The sequence below is a fragment of the Notothenia coriiceps genome, unplaced genomic scaffold (assembly GCF_000735185.1).
Source record: "Notothenia coriiceps isolate Sejong01 unplaced genomic scaffold, NC01 NC01_scaffold00036303, whole genome shotgun sequence".
In the NCBI taxonomy this organism is placed as follows: Eukaryota; Metazoa; Chordata; class Actinopteri; order Perciformes; family Nototheniidae; genus Notothenia; species Notothenia coriiceps.
Genome location: NW_011369004.1, coordinates 28,636 through 53,845, shown reverse-complemented (window position 1 = coordinate 53,845; position 25,210 = coordinate 28,636). Strand labels below are relative to the sequence as shown.

Below are 25,210 nucleotides of genomic sequence, written 5' to 3'. Positions count from 1 at the left end.
ATAACTTCAGTTTTGCTCGCGTTTAACATCAAAAAATGTAAGGTCATCCACGTTTTTAAGTCCTTGAGGCAGTCTTGAATTTTATTTAGATGATTAATTTCATCAGGCTTGATTGATAAATATAATTGAGTATCATCCGCATAACAATGAAAGTTTACAGAATGATTCCTTATAATATTGCCTAACGGAAGCATATATAGTGTGAACAAAATAGGTTGTACTGTATATACTTCAAACCAGCTACCCATTTAGTTGTGTAATGTCTTACTATCCTTTACTGAGAGTTATGAAGAGTCCTTTCGCCTAACCTGATTCTGCCAGGGTACATCCATCTATACAGCTAGAGTTGAGCATGGGCTGTGATTTATTTACTTCCCCCATGTTCAGCCAGGCAAAGGAATTGTGCTGTCCATTAACCCCTGTGTAACGGGATCTCCAGTGTCTAAGTGAGCTGAACAAACTGTACTACAATATGAGGACAAAATGTAGGCATGACGGATTCAATTATTTTGTTATTCAAACTTAATAAAAAACACATTATTACTTACTTGTTCCAGTTTTTTCCACAGCACAGACCTCTTTGTACACTGCATACTTGTAAATAAGGCTGAGAGTATAAGGTTTCAGTATGATAATACAAATACAACATATATATCTTGTCTCCTGGGGCCTTGGCTCTTTCTTTTATTATTACTTTATGGCATAAGACTAGTCGGCATTTATGAGAGTAATCATCAGGATTTATGGGAGAAGACAGTGTTTCAAAGTGCCTGCCATGGTCTAATAATGTGTTAAAGGTATCATGTAATTTCATAGTGACACTTGTTAAAGCAAAAACTATTTCAATAAGCTCAGAAAAAGGCACATATACACCCAGAGGGAGCTAAAAAAAATAAGAAAGAGGAGCAAAAAGATTGAGTTGGACTGAGCCTGTGATTATTAAAGACACAGAGGCTGTAGACAAAGCCTTGGCGCTCTTGAGGGAGTGAAAGTGAAGGTGATAGTATTACAATTTGAGAAGATGGACTGTCCACACTCTCTATACGCTTTATTGGAGCGCTTTAGAGCACCTTTCTAATTTCATTCACAAGTGACCACCCTCCTGACCACAGGCTTGATGTAAGTGCTCAGATGAGTAGTGAGTAGCACTCTATGGTCTGAAAACGTAAGTGTGCTGCATGAGAGTGTGTGATGATATAATGTTATCTGTTGAGAGATGAAGGGTTTTCCATTAAAAAAATGTATGTCAATGTCTCGTAATTGCCCAAAGGCCTGTGTGTTAAAGCTTGGAATCATGATAAGCTGTACATCATTAGTGCCCGAGGCAGTTACAATAATCGTGCATTGTCAGAGCTGGATTGTGCCTCAGTAACTCGCATGATTCATCAATTCGTCATTTGTCATCATCATGGACTCTGCTTGGGTTCATGCTGTAGGTTTGTTTCTGTGCTTGCAGGTGTGTAGATACTGACATCTGTGATGAATTAACTAATTTTGTGCAATTGGATTTTCAGCCATTTTCAGCAGGGGACCCCAGAGCAACAGCATTTTAATAGGAAATGTGTGTGTGTGCTAGGGGTTTCACAACTACCAATATTTACTAGTCGACTAGTTTTTCAAAATAGTAGTCGACTAGTCGACTAGTCGTTACGTCATAATAAAGACACACAAAGAGAGGTTTACAACTGTATTTTCTATTGGAACTCATACAGTAACATTAAACACTGCATTTTAATTTGTGTTACATGGCTGAGTAAATAACAAACACTGGACTCACCAAAATCGACAGCAAAAAATTCTTGTTTACATAAATGCCACGTAAATCCAGTGCGCAACAGCGCATTGCGCAACACTTTATTCGCTGTCCTCCACGATAACGTCNGGCTGGTTGGTGGTGTTGGTGTGCGTGCCATGTGCTGGTGTTGGTGAAACTCGGCCCTCTAGGAGCGACACGGGGGCCGCGGAGAGGCGGACGGGCCCCGCCCGCTCTGAACTCTGAACCAGAAGCGGTTGTTCAGTCCTGCCTGTCAGGGACGGTCACGCTCTGTAAGAAAGGGAGCGAGGAAAACCAAAAAAAAAAAGAATCAAAGGGGGTGGGGGAAGGGACACAAGGGCAAGAAAAGAGGGCACGGGCGCCGCGGTCAGTTTTCACACAAGGGAAAGAAGAGAAAATAGTACCTGGGCTTCTTCTGTTTCTCCAGCTCATGCTTGTTGAGGTTTTCTACGTAGGGGACTCATTGGTGGCGGTAAGCGACGTTGCCTGTGCAATGTGCCACATCAGAATCCCCGAATGAGGCTGGGCAATACATGATAGGTTGGCTGAATGGATATCAACAGGGCTGGTATCTAAAGACAAGAGAGAACCAAGAAGTCATCCCAGCAGAAAAACACCACACACTCTGTCCCTCCACTAGCATACTTATACGCCATTCATCGCTGTTTTGCAGCATGTTTGGTTCAAATTGTTAAACGATTATCAAATCGTTATAAATCACACTATTGTTGGCACGAAAAAACATATTCTGGGTTGTTGGGGTGGCACAGTTTGGCAGACTGAGTGCACCGTTTTTGCAACTGCTGACTGGTAAAGTGCTGCTTTCAGATGTCTCCAGCTGTGAGATGTTCCAGTTGCTAGCGACATTTCTCCAGTGTAGCATCCAAGCCGACATACACCGACCTCATCACCTCCTCGAAAATTACTAAGCTTCTATGAAGACAGTCCCACGTGAGAATTGAAGTGAGCTCTCCTCCAGAGAAAATAAGGCAGATGTTAAAGCATGTCACTTGTGGGAAGGCAGCCCAGGATTGCTTTTTAATTATATCTGATTTCTTTCCATTTTGTGCTGCATAAGTGTGGTGCCATTTTTCAAATTACTCATGGGTTATTTGGGGGATCTGAAGCTGTTAGACTGTTTCATGACTATTCCGAGTCATTTTTGGAAAAACTTCTTCAACTGGCTTACTTCTGCAAGGAGCTTTAGGTATTTCATGTTATGTGTATTCATTTTTATTATTCACTCGGCTAGGCTTGATAAACTGTGATCTGGGAAAGCTTAATGAAAAGCTACTTCATCACAACACAAAGGCCTTGTACAATATGTAGTGTTTTTACAGGGAACTACATCAATGTTTCAGTTCCTGTTATAAAAGCAGAGGGGGAATAACCATACTACAAATTGGAACATGTATCTAAAGCATACATAGGGATGTTAAGTAAATGGGCACTTACCTATCGGCAAACTATAAGAACATTACTTCGACCTAGTTTGAAACACCATATAAACATTTAGTGTGTCATGTAGTAATTATTACAGGATGACATTTTATCTAATAAAAACACACCCTGGGAATTCAAGGGGGCATTTCACTTTGTTTACAAACACCTATGTTGACTTCGGCATTTTTGACGATGCAGCTAAATGTGTTATGACAACACTTTAGATTTTTTGCAATGTTCATTATTTACAGTCTGATACACTTCAAATCAATTACAATACTATATGGCAGGCACTATGAAAAAAAAAAAGCCATGTTGGTTATCAAGCCTGCTATACGTATAATTACTCCGGAGTGTGCTTATGAATCTTAATGAAAAAGAAAAACTTCACTTCTCCTAGGTTCAAAGAAAGGCAAATAGATCAACAAGAAATCGACCAGTAATCAAAGCGTGGAGTTTGTTTCATTGTGTTCAACTTGGAATCCTATGAGTTTGTGTCTGAACTGCGAGTACTGTAACCCTGTGAGATGCGGGGGCTTCCTGGGTAGGGTGCCGCGGGGGTGGACCGGCACTAAACTGTTTGGTCGGTTAGGGGTTGGTGGCGGAAGTGAGCTGGGGTGCAACATGGCCGGATGGCGGATGGGCCGGGCTCGTAGGAGGAATAGTGCGAGGTTAGAGAGGTTTCGCTATTAGAAAGGAGGCAGGGCGGGGCGGAGGAGGCCCGCTGACGTTGGTGGTGAGGGGGGGGGCAGGGTGCTGCTGGGGGAGCCCAACGGACTGCTGCTGTGGCTGGCAGAGCACAGGGGGGAAGGATACATTTCACTGTTAAATAATGAACCATATTTTTTTGTTTTAGGTGCTTTTTGTGTTGTTGTTTATTGTTCGCGACAAGATCAAGGCTTTTATCGTCATTTGTACACCAAGATATTCCCAACGATATTGAAGTGACTGTTATTTTGTTTGTTGTTGTGCTTTTATTTATGCCTTAACGTGTGCATATGTATAAATAAATGTGTCTGTTGATTGTGTATATATGATATACTTAAGCAATAGCTCACGACAGGCCGTGGTATATGCTACAAGTCAAATCAAGCAATCTGATTGGTCGATAGCGTTTTTGCGGACCTCTTTGATTACAGATTTGAAAACATCGTTGCTTGCTTTAAAAGTAGCACAATTCATTATGTTAAACCTTCAAAAGTATCTAGATATCCCTGCCCTAATGCCAAAGGAACTGCACACTGAATATGTTTTGCCGTTTGATGTCTATGTCTGGACCGCTGCGTCAAAAAGGAGGGCTTCTGCCCCGTTACTTCTCCGCTGCTTTCTTGTTCCAGTTCAGCCCAACGGTATACTATTTTTCTCAGACGCGGAGGGATACTGACTTGTTGTGAAAAGTAACTTACAATTCTACCCGTGGTATACGCTCAGTATATCACGGCTAAGAACCAATCAGATTGCTTGATTTGACTTGTCCGTTTTATAAATATAATTATATATTTGCGACATCTTGTGTTTGAATAAATAATTGTTGTCTATTTGTTTAATATATTTTTATAATCATTTCTATATTTATAATTTACTGAAAAAAAACAAAATAATATTTGTCTCTTAATTCAATAAACATGTAGCTGTCTTATCCTGCTGTTCTCTTCTTCTTTAGAGCTCAAAGACCAAAGAGAAGACAGTGATCCAGTCTCAGGGCTCCATGCAGCTCTCAGGTGTGTCCAGGTCTCTGCTGTCCTCAGAGGACTCCCTGCAGTCCTTAAAGGAGCTGTGGGAGAAACTGGACCATGGATTCAGTTCATCAATGTTATCAGAAGGTAGCCCAACAGAATAACTACAGCTCCAACATACTAAACGTCTGCTGTACAGAATCCTAAATAACCCATTCTGAAATACAAGAGTCCTCACATAAGGGTAGTCTTGTGAGAAGATTCAATATTCTAATGCTATATTAGCATATGCATAATTGCTACAGTGTAGTTTTGGCAATGCAAAACTGAAGTCCCAGGCTCCTCCAACAGTGCAACATGCAATAGACTTAAGACATTAAAATAAATTAAAATAAGGCAAGAAAAAAAGAGACTGGTGAAAGGGACACAATGGTGCAAGTAAAATGCAGAAATAAGTCAACTGGATACATGCAAACAAAAGTAGAATGCATAAAAAACTGAATGTATGTATGTATAATGTATAAATAGATATGTAGACTGTGAACACGGAATTCAAAAGTGTGTCAGCATTCAGTAACCTACAAACAAGTGGACATGTGTTACAGTCCATCCACAGAATATGGCTTTGTCCAAATGCCCAAGCAGTCAGTCCAGTATGAAGGCTGCTGCAGTGGTAAGGTCAGTGAAGGCCACACAGAGGGAGGCTTGTTGCCCAATGTGTGTCTGTAGTCTCTGTCGGCTCTCCAGGGAACGGTTTCTCAACACGAGCTGCTGCCAGATCAGCCTCAGACGCAGTGATCAGCAGGGCACCATATCATAATTGTGAAACAAATCTGGCACACGGTTTCAGCACGCTTACGATAAGTGTCCTGACTGGGTGAAAGAGTTCATCACCGATATAAACCATCTGCATGATAAAAGACCCGATAAAGGTCCTCATCTCTGAGCCAAGACATACTGTACAGTGGGGTCATCCACCGATCCCAGGGTTGTCGGTTCGATCACCACTTTCTCCTGTCCAAATGTCCAATTCTCCTTGGGTAAGACACTGCTACCATGATTGCTCTTGAAGGCTTGGCTAAAATTGCTATGTAAATGAAGCTATGTGAATTAAACTATATACCAAATATGTCTTATTTGCAATCACTTGAATGAATTGTATTCATAAACAGTTTAAATACAGTAAAAGTGCATTGATAAGACATAATGGTATTATGTGAAAAAGGACACCAGCTTTGGAATAGGGTCCCACACTAAACATAATTTATTTTAAACTATATATTTCTAGCATATCTACTATTGGAGAGAGTTCATTTATTATGCAAAAACACTTTACAAGCTAAAAAACATCTATCACTAACCAAATATCCTTAAACTAATCCAACCATATATACTAAATGGTCCTAAAACATTAATTGAATTGGTTTTAAATAGGTTAGATATAAAAAAAAAACACAGATATATGACAAAGGGAAAATAATGGTACAAATAAAATGCATTTCATAGTAAAGTAACTTGTTTAGAAATCTCAAGACTTGTTTTGTATTCAAGCTCTCACATATGTGGTTAACAACTGCATCAAATACTCACAGGGATAGACAACCATGGGTTCATCCTATTCACAAAGGTTCAGCAGCTAGTGAGGAACACATTTAACAGTGATGTTAAAGTATTCCTAAACAGTCCTGGATCCACACCTGTGTCCACATCTGCAGGGGAAACTGATGACCTGCTTCTCAGCCCTTGCCCTAATCTCACTCCAACTTTCATTGCAATCTGTTAAAAAGGAAAATAATGCAAGCTCTAGATTTTTGGCTCCATAATTACAACAAATGTAACAAATGTAACTCCAGATACATATTATTCCTTAAAGACATAGCTCCCCAACATTCTACACTGGGATTTGTTAGAGTGATTAAAATTGCATCTCTCTTTTGATCTAAGGTGAGGCGGAGCTGAGCAGGAGGAAGGCGCATGAGTCTGGAGTGGCGGGAGCTGATGGTGGTGCTGGGGTCCAGATGACGGTGGAGGGTACCCGGGCTCCCGTCCATAGTCGGCTCGCTACTGAGGTCCAGCAGAAGAGGATCCCTTCTAAAACACCATCGAACAAGAGGATGTGCAAGATCAGAAACTACAATGTGAAAAGTTGACACACCCAAAAGGGACAATCTGTCAGTAAACTTCTCATGGGGAGTCCCACTGATACTTTTATATATACTATGGCTCTTGAGGAGCTTTGTCAAGGTTAAGAAATTAAACCTGATTATGTCTTAGATTACAATTTAGGAGCTTTTTTTAAGGCTCCTTCCAGCATCAGAGCTCACATGGCTGACCAGTTAAGGGACCACAGTTCAAATGAACATAATAGGTTTTAAGTGTATGTCTATTATCCTCAACATTTTATTTTCGAAATAACGTTTTGTCAGTAGTCTCCTTTGGGCGACTGTGGCTCAGGAAGTAGAGTGATCCCACACCGATCAGGAAAGGGTTGGAAAATACAACCTTTTTCCCAGAATGCATTATTTTATGTTGGGTCTTTAGAGTAAAATACCCTTTTCTTACTTGATGTGATTTCTCAGAAATACAACTCCTATTTACAGTCACTCTCCTCTTGCAGAAATAGTAGGGGGTTAATTGTTTTCTGCCACTCCAACATCACAAAGTGTCCTTGGGCAGGATTCTAAACCCAAAATTGCCCCTGTAGGCATGTCAAGCAGTGTGTTTTATATCTGTAAAAGTATTTTTAAGTCACTTTGAATAAAGCGTGAAATAATATTGGCTTTGAAATACATTACTATAAAGCAACTATTTCTACAAAACTCAAATTGTGCATTTATTTGGTTGCTTGCCTATAAAAATGATCAGAATCAGGTTTATTGCCAACCTACACACACAACGAATTTTTTGTTGGAAGAATATAATTTTAAAATCAAATATATAACTATTATACGTGAAAGTATAATAGTATAATTACTATTAATGTTATGTTAAGTATTTTAAAAACTGCTATTGTATTATTTAAAAAATAAAGGAAATGTTTAAAATAAATATAAATACCAAAAAGTACAATTAGAATATGATACTCTGAAAAATGTATAGCATTACATCAGAATTGAATGTGGAAGAAGGGTGGATGGATCGCCCCTGCTTCTTATTTTTAGCCAAAGAACACATCTGTCTGTTCCACTATTGATCCCTGGCTCTTCGTTGTAAAGCTTATCTCTGCCAGTGCCACCACGGTGGTTCAGTAGGAGAAACACTTTCTCAGGACATCATGCTTTTTAAATGATGAACTGCAGTTACCCCAAGAAGTCAGACGAGCGTTTTTGGCTACGTAATCACTCAGGCCCCGCCTTTTAATCACCCTATCTCGGAAAAGCCCTCCCTCCTGTGTTGTGATTGGATGAAACCTCACAATCGTTCTCAGTGATTGGTTACTCACCTGTCAATCCAGGAAACTTTGATATGTGCACTTCTGACGACGCAGGTCTGTACATTCAAGTTCAATGTAGTATTATGAAATGTTAAATTAAATATGAACTTGATAAAGGTTAACAACCTTTAGTTCTGATTAAAACGTATGCGGTTTTTGTCTCTGAAATACAAAGTCTCGCGCAGGACATACATTTTTCACAGTTCCACGTGACACACTGTCTTCTTTTAATCTGCAATGAATGCCCCTTTACGTTTTGATCTTTGCACGGGCTTAAAAATATTAATAATAATAATAATAATACATTATATTTCTATAGCGCTTTTCTTGAACCCATACATCTAGGCTACGTCAGTTAATAAAATGTAAATACAGTGTGGTATGTTGGTTAACAGCATTTGTTGCACCCAACCCAACATTCCCCCATCATCCATGCAAGGTTGCTGCAACTGGCCGATAATAATACATACAGCTCGCCAATACAATACAAAATAATGCATCTAGTGTAACCGTAAGAATATTTGATACGTTATTGGATTATTAAGGCACATTTCCTGTCATGTTGTAAAGTGTGATGTAGCGGGGCGGAACGAGGATGGTGCCGGCTAGAGAATGAACTTTAATAACCCCGACTCCTTTTTTTTGTGCTCTCTGTGACTACTGGGGCGTTCAGCGAGATGCTCCGCTACTGACTGGATCCGCGAGCCCTGCCTCTTTTTTCATTGGACTGTGCGGCCAGACCAAGCTGTCAGCCCATGTGGCGTGGCCAGGCAGAATGTAACACATTTCAATTCATCTGAGAAAAAGCGTGAGAGAAGCACAGAGGCTTACGGAAACCTTACACAGAGTGAAAGGACAGAGACATTCCCCCCTACGGTTACAGTCAAAGGAGCACCTCCTGGATACACGGGTAAGCTAACGTTGCTAACAGCTATTAGCTGTGTGTGTTCGGATGCTATTGCGTGACTTTATTTCTTGTTTCGACACGGAACAATAGTGTCTTACACCAAACAAAGGCTGCCGGTTTACTGTGCCTTTGCTTTTCGAAACCCCGGTTTTTTAAAGGGCTATATCAAAAAAGCAAATAATCGTGACTCGGCACTTTAGGAACTAGTCTTTCATCTTTATGTCGGTGCATCATTCAACTCCACATTATCCTACAGCTATTTGAATGCTGCTTATTCTCAATAGCATGCATTTTTTATGAGATATAAACAATTTCTTTAAACACAAAAAAAAGAGATGTATTCAGAGTTGGTCATCAGGGCATTTCCATAGTTTTTAATTGTATCGTTATTTATTGTAATACTGATGATGTTTTTGTGTATGTTTTGTGTATGTTTGTGATGTTTGTGATGTTTTTGTGTATTTGTAAAGCGCTTTGAGCACCTGTAAAAGCGCTCTAATAAAAGATGTAATTTATTATTATTATTATTATGTTGCTGTCAGATGCTGCACTGGTGCTTCCCTTCCCTCCGTAGAGCTTTGCCCTGCGTGAAGACTTGCAGGTCACTGAGGCTAGCAGCCATCCTGTACCTTAGCTGTACTAGCTCAAGTGCCTGTGTGATTTATTTGTAACACCCAAATTGTAAATTGTCAGCTCATTTGTTGTGTTACTGTAGAGCATTGTTGCTGGATGAACAAAAAAAGACCCTTGTATTGAAAAGGGCGTATCATTTGGTACGGGGAGTAGACTACATGGCCAACTGCTGAATTTCACTAGTTATAATATTGTTTGAAAATGATGTTAATATGTGTCATACCCACATTTTAAGATGGTGCTCATCCTAACAAAGCACACATAATAACGGGGAAGACTAAATATTGCCTTGCAACTCAGTGTGTCTGTGTATTTAAGCAGCGATAACAATAGATAAGAAGTTGATCTTATATTTGAAAGCAATACAGAATGCTTGAGAGTCTTACTGCATTACATTATTTTCACTTTAAATTGTCACCTGGTGCCTGAATATGGTGTTTTCCTTTAAACAAATTAAAACATTTACACAATAAATGTGTCCCTACATATTCACCAGAATGCATGGAATGAAGAGAAATGGCTGAATTAAAGCTACAAATGAATGATGACAAAAGGTAAATAGGTCCAGTGTAGTTTGCTAACTTTTACATGTGGTTGAGGAATTTGCTGTGTCAGTGGTGGTTGGGGGCTGGCAATGAATAGAAGTGGATGGAAAGTCCACCATCTTTGAGCATTTGATACAAAAATATCTGACTTTACATTTGGAACTGCATTAAGATCTTTGTGGCATGGATTTAACAATTTGCTGGAAACATTTGTCAAGAGACTGGTCGATATTGACATTATAGCATCATGTGGTTGCTGTAGATTTGTTGGCTGAACATCTGGGATGCAACGTCATTGTTCCACCACATGCAAAAAGTCACCAAATAGATTGAAATAAGTTAAATGGGTAGTCAATTTGAGTAGTGGGAAGTACTTGTCATGTCCAACAATCAGTCAGCGATGATTACATCTCAATTACATAGCAAGTTATTCTGCTGGAAGTATCCTGAGAGTGGTGCAGTGATGACATCTTTTTGTAGGCAAACCCTGACGTCAGCATCTGAAGGGCTCCCTCCATAAAAGCAATGGGATATATTCATTGGTTTTTGGAATAATGCAGAAAATAAGCTCTGTGGCAAACACATATTTATGATACTTACACGTTTTGCTCAGCAGGATAATCTCCATTTATAAACACCACCTATGATTGTTAAAGCCTAAGTGCATTTTTCAGAACTTAAAGGTGGGGTATGTAATTTATTTCAGAAACACTTATATTCCATCGAATGCTCTTAACATCCCGATAGCAATGAATATATTAAATGCTTTAAATAAATTTCATCTGCGGACGCCGTAGCGCTGTAAAAAGCACGACCAATCATCTGAGCCGGCCCGGCTAAAATAACTGGATGGCCTACCTGCCTGTCAGCCTTCCATCTGTGCACAAATTCTAGCGCACTCAAGCTGGTTTCTCCAAAATTACCTACCCCACCTTTAAAAGCTAATGATAGGCTATAAACAAACTAAATCAGTCGCTTGGCTGTCCATCAACACCGCTAAGCTAAATAGTTAATGTGCGTCTTGATGAAGTTTATTAGTCTTATTTTTTCACTTCTTAGCAACCACCATTCTTATGACACATACAGTGGAAGCTTTAGACAGTGTTCAGTATTTATTGACATATTTTCTGTCGTAGAATATAACGCTATCTCTTCAGCTTGTGTTAACCACAGGCCCGATTTAAAGCATATAACCAAATATATGTTCCAAAAACCATTGTCTTCGAGCGAGGGAACCAAATGTGGTAAAATGCTGACTCATTTCCGGGTCTTGGGACTCAATCCTGCCCAACTCTATTAGAAAATGGGTACACTTATAGAGGAATGGAAATGCTCAGTAACAATTCATTTGTGCTGTCATGTTAAAATTATGCTTTATTAGTTCCAAGGCCTAAAGTGAGGCAAGAAAAAATCCCCCAAAGCACTACACCGCCAATACCGGCCTAACATGCTAATACAAGGCAGGATGCGTGCTTGCTTTCATGTTGTTAACACCAAAGTGGCGCTGCAGAAACTAAGACCCTGCCAAACTGGTCAAACCAATATCCTTTTCACTCATTTTGGAGAACCTGTGTTACTTGCAGCCTTTGTTTCTTGTTGTTTTCTGACATGCTTGTTGTTCTGCTGCTATTGCTCCACGGGGAGCCAACGTGTTGTGAGATGCTCTCCTGCATGCCTCGGTCGTAGCATGTGCTTATTAGAGACACTGTTGCCATACTATTAGCTCAAACCACCCTAGCAATTCTCCACTGACTTCACCATCGACCAGACTTTCTTTGCACACAGAACTGCAGCTCATTGGATGTTGTCTCCTTTGTGCACCATTCTCTGTAAACCCTAGAGAAAATCCCAGTTTTTGAACATTGAAATACTGAAACGTTGACTTTATTTAAATGTATTATGTCAAAACATTTCACAAAACTGTATTAGATTTGTTGCAAGCAATAGTATTAAGTTTAAATACAAAATATTAGGCTCAACTTAATAGTATTGCTTTCAACTAACCTAATACAGTTATGTGATATTTGTTGAAATAATACATTTGATTAAGGTCAAAAGTTCAGTTTTTTCAGTGAATACTTTAAACTACAATTGTGTCAAAATCACCCTTCTTCCTCTTTCTGATGCTTGGTTTCAACTTCAGCAGAATTTCCTGACCGTGTCTTCATTCCTAAGGCATTAAGTTGCCGTCACGTAATAGGCTGATCTTATCTTTCTAATACGTAGCAGTTGAACAGGTGTACCAAATGGCAGGTGAGTATGTGTTTTGTAATTTAGATGTTTAAACACATTCTTCTCATGTCAGGTGGAGCAATGTAAGCTTTGTTCGCATAGCTTTTCTCTCTAGGAACACGTTTGTCCTCTTGACTTAAGAAGAGGATCATCCAGTATCGGTGCACGCAGCAGAGGAATGATAGAATAAAATTGCCAATTGTCTCTACTGTGTTTACCCTTCAGGCTCTTTCCATCGGGCTATGTTGCAAGTCAGGTCTTGTTGCTGGGTGAGCTCAGCAGTGTAATACCCAGGATGTGAGGGCTGATGGGAACAGTGCGTGTTGAGCAGTCCAGCTTGTCACTAGCTGATAGTTATTCTTATGCCTTTGGTCATGTGCACGGTGTTAGTGTGTGATCTGGGTCAGATGAGGCTTGATATTGATCTGAAGGTGCTACCTTAGGTCTAATCCTGGGCCTGTTTATGTTGGAGTCCAAATCCTTTTAGCTTCTGAGCTACAGGAGAGGCTGTCATAGTGTGATCATCCTGCTTCTACCTGGGCTTCATCACCACTGTTGCTTTTGTGTGCATTGCAATTCAAATCTGGAGGATTCTGACTTCTTGACTACAAGGGGTAGGCTGAGTATATTTCCATTTTAATAGAGGTGTTTTTCTGTTTTGAAATAGTTAGTACTAAAAAACAATTTTAATCTTTTGAAGCCGTTTGCTCTATTGGCTCCAAAAGGTGGAACAAGCTCTCCATTGAGATCAGGAAAGCTAGAAGTCTTCCATTGCAGACTGAAAACCCACTTGTTTACTTGGCACGTTGGCCAATTTACTACTGCCATTTTGTTTTATAAGTCTTGGTCAATTGAGATAAAAGAAGACATATAATGGTCTTTCTCAGGTGTATATCAGTATGTAGTGTCTCTCCTGGGACATGTATCCATGCTTTAATGTTCAAACAGCTCTTTATTTTTCTCATAGTGCCTGTAGTGCAGCACCTCTTTTCACCTTCTGTCTGAAACCAGAGCCCAGTCTGCTCTGATTGGTTAGCTGGCCGGCTCTGCTCTGAAAGGTCAACCACTGAGAGATGCCCCGCCCCTTAGATGATCACGTACAGCACAATGTTTTGTAGCCCTAGCCAATAGAAGCAGGAGTGTAACAGTGATGTCATTATGTTACGGAAGTAAGCAAAGGAGTCCAATGGAAGTGTTTCAGGCAGGGGGGGGGGATTGGGAGAGGAACACAGGGATTTCAGCCTTTTCAGACCATTTACATGCACACAAACCAATAGAACACACTACAGGAAAGGGAGCACCAAAATAAGCTTCATAGGGCCTCTTATTTTTTTATAAGAGGCCCTATTAAGGCCTTGTTGTCTTATTTGAAGCAGAAGTGCCTGCATGTTTCTTGCTTTTCTGAGTTTGTATCTTATAGCACTTATTTAAACTTGCTTTGGAGAAAAGCATTAGCTAAATTAAATGTAATGTAGTCTACATAGAAGAAAGGATGTGCAAATGCGGTTTGAAAGTAACTTCTTTATCTTCCTTTTTGTGTGTGTGTGTGTGTGTGTGTGTGTGTGTGTGTGTGTGTGTGTGTGTGTGTGTGTGTGTGTGTGTAAATAATAAAGCAACGTGATACAGAAGATAGGCCTATACCTTAAACATATTGCTAAATCTCATATATGATTAGGGCGCAGACTTCTCATATGGCTGCTGTTTTAGAAAGGGTAAGTGTACAGTTAGTTGGGGATTATTGCCAAATGGACCCCAAAAGGGTAATGCAGGACCCACTTTGGTAGCAAGAGTCTAATATATAACCGCTTTGATAAACCCGGCCCTGAAGAAGTCGACTCAAAAGCAGGAGTTGTGTTCTATTATAACTGGATTGAATTGAACTCTGAACCCTGCATGCATACGCAAATGATGGGGACAGGGGGAATTGGTGATGCAGAGGATGTGTTGGCAGGTGACAGGCAGATTGTAGAAGGATGCCTCCAACACATTATTTAATATGAACATTCAAGATGGCAGTGTTTTGAGCACCTTTTCATTGTCAAAGATATAAGCCAATCTCTGTCTTTAAAATAATATTTGTATACTGTGCATATATGACCAATGATATTACTCTTTATATAGCTTTGGTGTTTAAATTGCTGCATATTTATATGCATAGATTTATTTATATACATAGATATATGCGTTGCAGACTAAAACCAGCTATACAGTCTCTGTTGCACAGAGCGCACTGCCTTGTTCAGTCACCTCAACAATAACATCCTTATCACTTCCTTATCACTGTGTAGATTGTGTCAATTTGCAAGTCTGTAAATAAAGCCAATAACTGCTCTTGCGCTATCATTACAATCCATATCCTCATTTTGAGTCCTAGCCATAATGCAGTCCACGTTCACCATAACTAAACTTAAATGAATAAGCTATGTTCACCTCGAAAAATGAGGTGCAAAGACAATGTAAGACTATGTATTAAATAGGTATTTTTTATATTAAGGATAGTTGCAACCATTTTTCAGCATGTTGAGAAGCAATGTAAGTTGTAAGCTGAAAACATTAAATACTGCATGATGCTGCATTATTAATTCTAGCGCTGTCAGTTCTATGTTCATGGAATAATTAGAATGGATTTAGTGGTACCTGTATTTCTGTGATAAAACAATATTTATTTTCATCTTCCTTTGTGAAGTTTCTGTTATTCTCCATTACAAATACTGATAATGTTGTGGTAGTGTCAGACATAGAGCTAGCTTCCACTGTAGCCTCAGCTACTATGAACTGCCCCGGTGACTTTTCACCAACATCACAATGTCCCCTCCTTGAATTCAACTTTAGCCTCCTATATGCTGTGTACCACTGTTTCTATTAACATCCAAGCTCACGTGAACAGTATGTTGTGAGGGAAGAGGTCAGGACGGCTGCTCTACATCAAGGAGGTGACATGCTTCCATTTAGAGTGGCTCTGTGCCAAGCTGCAAGCCCATTGGCTGATGGGCCAGGCCCTGCTGACACAAAAAGACCTGGCCTAGAAACAAGGAACAAAGACACACACACACACACACACACACACACACACACACACACACACACACACACACACACACACACACACACACACACACGGCTATGCTCACTCATGTACACAGTGTATCCACAGACTACATTGTCTGTAAGTGCTCGCTCATGCATGCTCAGAGAGACTCCTCATTCCCAAAGCTGCCGGTCAACACCAACACGATTACATATGGTTCAATACCGAAACATGCTTAGTGTGAAAATATAGGCGTACAGTTCAGTAACTGCCATGAAGATCTTTTAGAATTTGATATTTCATGTTTTTGGGTGATAAAGAATTTTAAATCTATAGCGTATATCTCTTTCTACCGTCGACTGACTGTATTTTGTTTACAATGTGTCTGCGAGTGTTGCACTGATTAAATGTGACACAGTTGTGCATGCACTCACCAGACCGGCTCGGAATCAGCTGACTGGAAAGACAGTCAGCTGATTTACACAACATCAGTCAATTCAAATTCCAATAGATCTTAAATAAATGTTCATTTTAAGAATGGCATTTTAATGCAGATCACTATCAGGGCTGCTCGATTTGAAAACAATATTTAATTGTGATTATTTTTACTGAAATTGCAATATTGCATATTATCAAAGATATTGGAGAGATTGATATTTTTTTCCTCATTATTCTTCTTATCTTTGAAAGATATATTTAAAATGTTTTTTGTTTAGGTTTTTGAGAGGATCTGTACCACACAAGCTTTGTAATAGGTCTGTAGAATACAGTTTGTAGGCCTCTGCAGCCCCACATCATACAATCATTTGACCTTTTCTATAAACATATTTATCATGCAAATGAAGGGCATTCCAGGAAGTTGGCTTAGGAAGTAGCTGTTAAGCTTGTTTTAAATCGTTCCATATTTAGTTTTGGGCAGTTCAATGTTTTTTCAGTATTATCTTAAAAACATCTTCGACATAATAAATCCCTTTGGTGTGTTGTTGAGGAGCCAACATACTTTGTGTTGTCCTGGTAACGCAGGCTTCTTCAGCAGACAGACACGTTCACACTGATGACCGCAGTGTACACATAATGTGTCATTGTTGACATGTCTCTCTCTCTGTTCACAGTCATTCAGCATGGATGATATAGTCATAGCAGGGATATCGGGCCGTTTGCCCGAATCCAACAACCTGGAGGAATTCTGGGAAAACCTCATCAACGGTGTGGACATGGTGACGGAGGACGACCGGCGGTGGACACCAGGTAAAACCTCATAAAGATAGATCTATTTGATTGATTGGGTGAGAACTGCTTTTCTAAAAAAAGAAAGAAAGAATGTCCGTTTGGATGAATTCATTAGTTATTATTATTAGTTAGTTAAAAGGAAAAAAATACTTTCTGTATGTATAGTCCTGCAACACACACCAACAGCAGCTCCAGAACGACAGGATCTTCTCTTAATTTCTCCTAAATTCACCTAAAGTTAGCATTTCAAAATGACTCTTTTTCATATTTAAACATAAACTCTATTTAGCTGTAATGTCTTGTATGAGGGGAGAATTTACAATATATATCTTTAAAGGCCAAAAATGTGAGTGTAAAATAACATACACCAAACCTTGATGCAAACAATGCATGTTTCGAAATGTTCAAACAAATCTTTGCATATGTTTTATGATGATTAAAATACATTCATCACGTTTCTTAGACAACAAAAAGATGTACTTTTTTTATTAACACTGAATTTGAACAGAAAGGCAGGGGAAAAGTAGCCTGTTTCTGTCCAAAGTAAACAACTACCAAAACTGCTAAAGCTGACTTTTTTTCATTCACAATGTAGTACAGTTTAAAACAACAACATAAGCAGAATAAATAATGACATTCACTTGTTAGGATCATCACCTGTGTAGTGTAAGTTGCCAACATAGATGATTGTTCAAATCACTAACATCATTCTGACAGTTGCGATGGCCTCTTATCTCCTTGATAAGATAACCCTCTTGTGCTCACTTTGAAAGATAGCTGATTTCCCCCGTGCCACCAGAACAGCTCCTGTCTCAGCAGCTGACGTTGTAAACATTAATGCCGTCTGTGTGTAGATTTAAACTTGACCTCGTTATCTGTTGGCAGTTACAGAGCTGCTCTAGAGACACGTTTGGCCAGGCTCTGAAATGAAACGAAAAACAATACATGTTGAACTATTGAATAGATACAAGTCTTAACAGATAGAGGTTCTGTGCAAAAAAAGGTCAAATTATTCAAAACAAACGCCAACATTTTGTCACTGCATCAGTGAGCCATTTTGCAACCAAACCAGACAGTTATTAGAAGTTCCTGTAATCAGTTTTCTTTTGTCATTTTAAATCCGATGGTTATAAATGTAGGTTAATTGTAGGTGTTAAAGTAGATCTACTAGGAGTATGCGTTTGCATATGATTGATAATGCAGCGTATAGCAGATGACGCTATTTTGTTTGGAAGCAGAAGTTGGATTAGGTCCAACTTTTGCCAAACAACGCTTTGTTTTTCTTCCCAGAGCCCTTTACGCTGGTACATTATACAAATGAATGAGGGGGCTGTGTGTTTTTAGATGAGGCTGAGCCATTTGCTGAGTTTAGCTCTCAGTGAGTGCTAGTTGGTCCCATCTTGATTAACGGATTTAGCAAGAAAAAGACAAAGTGCTGAGAATTTAGCAGCTGGTTTTCTCTCTCTTACTTTTCTATTTGACACCCTTGCCCACATTCCACTCTTTCCAGTGCTCCCTCACTACCCTTCAGTTGCTTCCTCTCTGTGAATAAAAGACCCATCCCTCAGATCCTGGCAACCATCTTAAGCACACATTCATGCGCTGAAAGAGCTGCACTGGGTCAGCTGAGACCACACACAAGGCATCTCGGGAGAGTAGGGACAAGAGTGAAACCCAGCACAGGTCAATGGCCTGAAGGGGTCCTTGAAAAGAGACAGTACAAAAAGAAAATGGTAAATCACTTCTTTATGAGAAATGCTGCTAGCCGGTTACAGTATGTGCAACTACAGGAAAACTGGTTAGCAGCCAAAGCAACAAGTAGTCTTATAAACAAGAAGACACATAGTAGCTTCTATTAAGCCCAGTGCCACAGTGAATGTGGCTCAAAGAAACCTGAATATGGACTATTTTACTGCTGTGTTGGAAACTACTATTACGATACGGTCAGCATTGTGATCCTTCACTCTGCTGAACATTGTTTTTTGAAGATGACATGTTCACTGCATTAACTCCTCCTTATTCCAAGCTGGCAGGAGAAGAAGTCACAATCGGATCAACAATCTGAAAAGATTTTGTAGTCAAACCAGTAGCTATTATCCAAGTTAAAAAGACAGCCACTACAATAAGCTATGTGCAATCCAGCAGTTAGCCCTCCACATTTCGAGATTATAGGCAGCTAATAGAGCATCCTAAATGTTATGATGTTCTTCATATGAGGCTAGTGCGGCTGAAGATATTCCCATGCATACGTAAGACAGAGTGAGATTTTGCAGCACGTTTAGGAAAAAAGCTGTACTTTGTTCTGAAAATACAGACACACAAGCACTTTACTTGGTCTAATGGATGATGCATCTGAATAACATTCAAGTCAATTCCTAAACTTGGATGAAACAAACCATTAAGGGCATTAGTCCATATTAGCAAACAGGTGACAAACTGTTTCACACAATACACTCCTCATTTAACCGTAAAACAACATAACAATGGTTATATAACCATCTAATATCTGAATTACAGCTAGTTTGTTACACTTACATGTTCTCTATACACCTGTGTCACCACTTTTATACCCCTTTCTACCAGCTTTCCCCACGTGAAAATACAGAAGCATAAGCGAGTCACTGCAACGTAGCTGCATAATGTCGGCTAGGTCCACTAATGATGCATTTGCAGCTTCTGCTACCTACTAAATAGTTGTTATTGCGCGTGAACACATATCAGATAATAACAACAAAATACAAATGTTTTTACAAAATAATACTGTTTCCATGTCCATTAATAAGCCCAGCATTACTGTGGGTCCCACACTGTATATATAAATGGACGTAGTGTCCGTGACGTCACCCATGGGTTTCTGCAGATTTGCTGAGAAGCCCTTAGTAGGTGGAGTCGGCTGCTGCCGTCTTGACAGTGACATCAGAGCCTAACTCCCGCCTGCTCCAGCCTGATCCAAATAAGGGCAAAGAGGCAGAGCTGAGGCGGCATAAGATAAGTCAGATATTTAAATGAAGAATGCTCCACCAGGCACCAACAAAACAAACACGTCCGAGTTCAAGTTGTGTTCCCCGGATCAGCCTTGCAGCTGAGCCCCTGTAGCATCCTGGAGCTAACAGAGCTAACGGAGCTAGCAGAGAAACAGAAAGCTAGAAGCAGCAGTCACAGCAGAGGTCTCCATCAAAGTGACCACGCCCTAATTGATGCAAAAACTTTAAGACCTAATATAACTAAAAGGGGCGCATTATAAAAAAATGCAATCCCCAATCCATTGTCATGAAGGTGGAATCTAACTATATACAGAATAATTTGTATTGCATCCAGGGGTAGAAACATGTTTATTTCTGCTGTAAAGTAGGGCATTTTAACAGGGGGGTCCATGGAAATTCCTCCTTCTACAGCCTGCTTCTGCCGCTTGGTCCCACACCCCCGAGAACATTTGTTCTGATACCGACCGTCTAGGCTACATTACCCACCACCCAAAGAATTCAGTTTCATATTAACTTTGTGTTCTTTTTGTCTTTCCTAGGTCTGTACGGTCTTCCAAAGAGGAATGGTAAACTGAAGGACATCAGCCACTTTGACGCAGCCTTTTTCGGAGTGCACCCCAAACAGGCCAACACCATGGACCCCCAGCTCCGCCTCATGCTGGAGATCGCCTACGAGTCTATCGTAGATGGAGGTGAGGAAAACCGAGAGTGGGACAAGCACTGAAAATTAAAAACGACTGTCATTCTAGTGAAAGGGGGAAGAAATGGTTGGAAAGCAATACAGTAACCGTTCGCTTGATGAAGTGTGACTTTTGAATTTCCTCTTTGATTTCATTTCAAACAGAGCTTGAGTTATTAAGAGATTATTTAAGAAAGGGCTATGTGATGAAATAGAGTGTATGCTCTAAAGACAATGCCATGTTGTGACGCAGGACTGAACCCAGCTGCTCTGCGCGGCAGTAAGACGGGGGTCTACATTGGGGTGAGCGGCTCGGAGGCTGGAGAGGCGTTCAGCAGGGATCCAGAGGAGCTGCTGGGCTACAGCATGACCGGCTGCCAGCGCGCCATGCTGGCCAACAGACTGTCCTACTTCTTCGACTTCAGCGGTACGCACACACAGCAACACACACCGACAGACTCAACTGGGAATGTGACAGAGAATTGTAATACTTTACTCTTCTAATCAGGACTTTGTTATCACAACTATTTACCAAACTCTAATGGTGTCTATTGGGGATTTTGTGCCAAAACCCAAACTGGCCCGTTTCCAATTCGACTCCTACACTCTTAGATTTCATGACAGAGTGAGTTACGTCTGTATTCACACTCTAGGCTGAAAGAGGCTCCTTCCTTAAGTCGGAGGTTGTAAATACAGCGGCAAGCTTTATGAATGTCTTCCCTCTCTCAGGCAGAAACAGAAACAACGTCACTTTTTGTAACCAGTATTATTATATCGAAAAAATACAAAAATAATAATTAAATCTGATGTCTATGAGCTGCTTGGTCTTTGCAGAAGTCCCCGTTTACATACATCTTCATAATCAAATGCATACATTTACTGTTTTGTAGAATAGACACAAGTTTATAAGATCCTAATTTAAAATGTTTTAAATACAATGTAACCTTCAAGTTGTTTACAACTGTATGACAATATAAAATGTCTACACCTGTTTTTTCAATTTCAAGTGTTAGAAAAATATCACTCGTCACCGGCTTGATCTTCAATATCAGGATACATGTATTTATTATCCTTGCAAGAATGGAAGTAGTCATCACACACAGGGCTGCATGGGACAAATAGTTCCCAGAACAGTGTCCTTGACTTGCTTATATACAAGAGAGGGAGTTACACAGTCACAAGATGGAAGAATACCGGTTCAAAGCAGTATTCAATGTTTAGTTCAGGTTAGCTAAGGTCTGCGTAAGCAATAAACATGACAGTCATATGTCTATCTCCATAGAGGCTGAATCATCATGTTAATCGTTGTCACATAGCTATCATCTGCCTAAAACAGTGTGTCCTGACGCTCTTCTAGGTAATCATACATCCGGTTACGTACACAGCTACGCAGGGCCTTTGTTATCATGTGCTACTCTGATATTAGAAGAGCACATTCAGTATTTTCCCAACAATAAGGTAGACATGTTAATGTTTGCACGGAACAATTTCTACACAGTGTGTTGCACGAGGGACACAAACAGCGTTGCACATGTTAGGGCAACTGTTGGTCAGGACAGATACAGACTTCCTGTTGGACAGTTGAATGACTTCCTGTTGGAGGGTTTACTAACTCCCACTTCCCACTTGTTGGTTTGGAACGGCACTTACTGTAATGTGTTAGACCTGCCCTGCTACATAAATGCACATCTGGATCCAATGCTGCCCCCAAGTGGCCTGATATCTTTCAGTTCAGAGTACTTCTATGGACCACAAGTGATACAGTTGACATGCTACAGCTGTAACCCCCTCCTCTCCCCCCTGCAGGCCCCAGCACTGCCATCGACACGGCCTGCTCCTCCAGCCTGTTGGCTCTGGAGAACGCCTTCCACGGGATCCGCCAGGGCCACTGTGACGCCGCTCTGGTGGGGGGGGTCAACCTGCTGCTCAAGCCCAACACCTCGGTGCAGTTCATGAAGCTGGGCATGCTCAGTCCTGAGGGGACCTGCAAGTCCTTTGACGCATCAGGTGAGATAAAGAGGCAGAGTCTCAGCTCTTCATGTTTACTTTCCTCTATTCACCATGTATTTGTATACATATATACCAATACATCATTTCTATTGTTTCATCTGTTGGACAGGAAACGGATACTGCCGTTCTGAGGCAGCAGTGGCTGTGCTGCTGACGAAGCGCTCAATGGCTAAAAGAGTGTACGCCACAGTGCTGAACGCTGGCAACAACACAGATGGATACAAGGAGCAGGGTGAGTGCACGCTAACCGCCTGACAGTCACCAAGCAGTTATGATGTGATGTGTATAGTTATAATACTTGTCCTCTTTCTCCCTCAGGTGTGACCTTCCCTTCAGGTGAGATGCAGCAGAGGCTGGTTCGCTCTCTCTACCAGGCAGCTAATATAACTCCTGAGCAGGTGGAATATGTGGAGGCCCACGGCACAGGGACCAAGGTCAGTGCACACAGATCACACAAATCGCCTGTGATCAGTGCTCGTCATGCCTCACCAGACGGATGGTTGAAAAGAAAATGCAAAAGTGAACTCGACACAACGTGTAATCTCCGCTCTCCTTCTGCAGGTTGGGGACCCACAGGAAGTGAACGGCATCGTCAGTGTGTTCTGTGACTCGAGGTCAGAGCCCCTGCTAATCGGCTCCACAAAGTCCAACATGGGCCATCCAGAACCGGCCTCTGGTCTGTCTGCTCTTGCTAAGGTGAGAGTTAAGGAGTGCTCTGAGGATTTATTTTTTATTCATATGTTTTGGGTGAACGTTTTTTTTACCTATTCTTTATGTTTTCAATGGAAGGTGGGACGAGAAACCTGCGATTTTAATTTATTTGGCAAATAATTCTGCAGCCAACTTAAATGACTAGAGTGGTGCAGGAATTAGTCCTAAACCAAGAAATGAGTCGGCACTTTAGCTATATGGTTCGCTTGTCTCAAAGTCATTTTCTTCCTTAATGGGTTTTTCGTAAGATGCCTGAAATAAGATCTATGGTAACACAAGCTGACAAGATGTTCACGTTTTGTATTATGATATAAAATTCATCAGTGTATCACTTCTGAGGCTTTTACAAGTTGTAAAAAAGTGACTAATTGAGAGTACCCAATGTCATCATGTTTTTGTATTCACTGTTACATGTCTGATATGTGTAATATCTAATGCAAAGTGCTTTGAGCATTTGGAAAAGCGCTCTTACAAATGAAATTAAAGGTGGGGTAGGTAATTTTGGAGAAACCAGCTCGAGTGCGCTAGAATTTGAAAATACACAGCCGGAGAAAGTCTGCCACTTCCTTATAGAGCTCCTCCTCCAACACACACGAACGCGCACATGACCAATGAGGGCACGAGATAAGTTTGTGCACAGATGGAAAGCTGACAGGCAGGTAGGCCATCCAGTTATTTTAGCCGGCCCGGCTAAAATGATTAGGCTTTTGACAGTGCTACGGCTTCCACAGATGACATTTTTTTATGGATTCTTTGTCAAAGCACTTAAGATATTCATTGCTATCGGGATGTTAAGAGCATTCCATGGAATATAACAAAAAGTGTATCTCGAGCCGGTTTCTCAAACTTACCTACCCCACCTTTAAGTATTATAAACAAGCATTTTCAACAGATCTTATTTCAAAATCCAATTGTTTTTTATTATCGAGAGATGGCTTGCAATGCTAAATTCCGGGTCATCCAACAAATATGTCATCCCTTACAGTATGTCATTTCATCCTCCTAACTGCAGGATACATGTGCCACATTTAAAGAGGAAGAAAGGCAGATATCAATTAAACAGAAAAATACAAAAAATAACCTTATTTTTATAGCACCTTCCATAAAAGGAAGCACCTCAAAGTGCTTAAAATGACAAATTTAAGAAAAAGTTACAAAATCAACACAGGAATAGTTTGATCACAATATAATACAAATATGAAAAATGATACCAGTCAATTTATTGATAATGAGCTATCTCAGCAACACTGAAATGCTGCTCTGTATCACGTCTGCTTTTCTTAATTGTTTTATTTTTTCCTCCACCACACAGGTGGTGCTTTCTCTAGAGCGAGGAGTCTGGGCCCCCAACCTGCACTACAACAGTGCGAACGCGGACATCCCAGCGCTCAGCGACGGTCGGGTTCAGGTGGTCGACCGGCCCATTCCCATCCGAGGCGGCATCGTAGGCATCAACTCGTTTGGATTCGGAGGTTCAAATGTTCACGTGATTCTCCGTCCAGCGGAGAAATCAACTGACACGGCCGCACCGCCCAGGACACTACCCAGGGTGCTTCAAGCCTGTGGCCGCACAGAGGAGGCAGTGAAGGCGCTGCTACAAAAAGGGAAGGAACACGCTGCTGATGAAAACTTCCTGTCTCTGCTGAATGAGGTTTCAGGAGCTCCTACTTCCAGCATGCCCTTCAGAGGCTACACCCTGATAGGCTCTCAGAGCGACGTCTCCGAGGTACAGCAGGGGCAGGCTGCCCCCAGGCCCATCTGGTACATCTGCTCAGGTACAGTAATGCTTTCATTTCTTTATTCATGGACAGGAATGTTGTGAATGCACTGACTTGGATATGTTTAATCTGTCTTGTGGACAAACTTGAGGATGTAACAAGCTCATATATGCTGTCTAGTGGGGAAATATGATCATTACTTGTAAG

The 25,210-nt window shown here is 40.7% G+C and overlaps 2 protein-coding genes across 2 annotated transcripts in view; both read left to right on the top strand.

Annotated features, from left to right (window-relative positions):
• The window catches only part of LOC104963496 (coiled-coil domain-containing protein 57-like), a 12,739-nt gene extending 5,048 nt beyond the window's left edge, over window positions 1-7,691 (top strand). Inside the window, exons 6-7 of the mRNA XM_010792094.1 lie at window positions 4,881-5,040; window positions 6,838-7,691. Coding sequence (XP_010790396.1) covers window positions 4,881-5,040; window positions 6,838-7,043 — 366 coding nt within the window. The 3' untranslated portion in view covers window positions 7,044-7,691. The remainder of the gene's footprint in view (window positions 1-4,880; window positions 5,041-6,837) is intronic.
• A 1,300-nt stretch (window positions 7,692-8,991) lies between these two features.
• Window positions 8,992-25,209, top strand: LOC104963495 (fatty acid synthase-like). The gene is made up of 10 exons (XM_010792093.1): window positions 8,992-9,236; window positions 16,784-16,919; window positions 20,425-20,577; window positions 20,818-20,991; window positions 22,371-22,571; window positions 22,684-22,806; window positions 22,893-23,008; window positions 23,136-23,270; window positions 24,598-25,060; window positions 25,184-25,209. The coding sequence occupies exons 2-10, from the start codon at window positions 16,793-16,795 to the stop codon at window positions 25,207-25,209; spliced, it is 1,518 nt and encodes a 505-aa protein (XP_010790395.1). The 5' UTR covers window positions 8,992-9,236; window positions 16,784-16,792.
• Window position 25,210: the final 1 nt, after the last annotated feature.

Excerpts from the sequence above, each read along its gene's own strand:
- LOC104963495 (XM_010792093.1), top strand. The coding sequence starts at position 16,793 with ATGGATGATATAGTCATAGCAGGGATATCGGGCCGTTTGCCCGAATCC. Across the intron at positions 20,578-20,817 it reads CGAGTCTATCGTAGATGGAG|GACTGAACCCAGCTGCTCTG; the intron begins GTGAGGAAAACC and ends GTTGTGACGCAG. Across the intron at positions 25,061-25,183 it reads CATCTGGTACATCTGCTCAG|TGGGGAAATATGATCATTAC; the intron begins GTACAGTAATGC and ends TATGCTGTCTAG.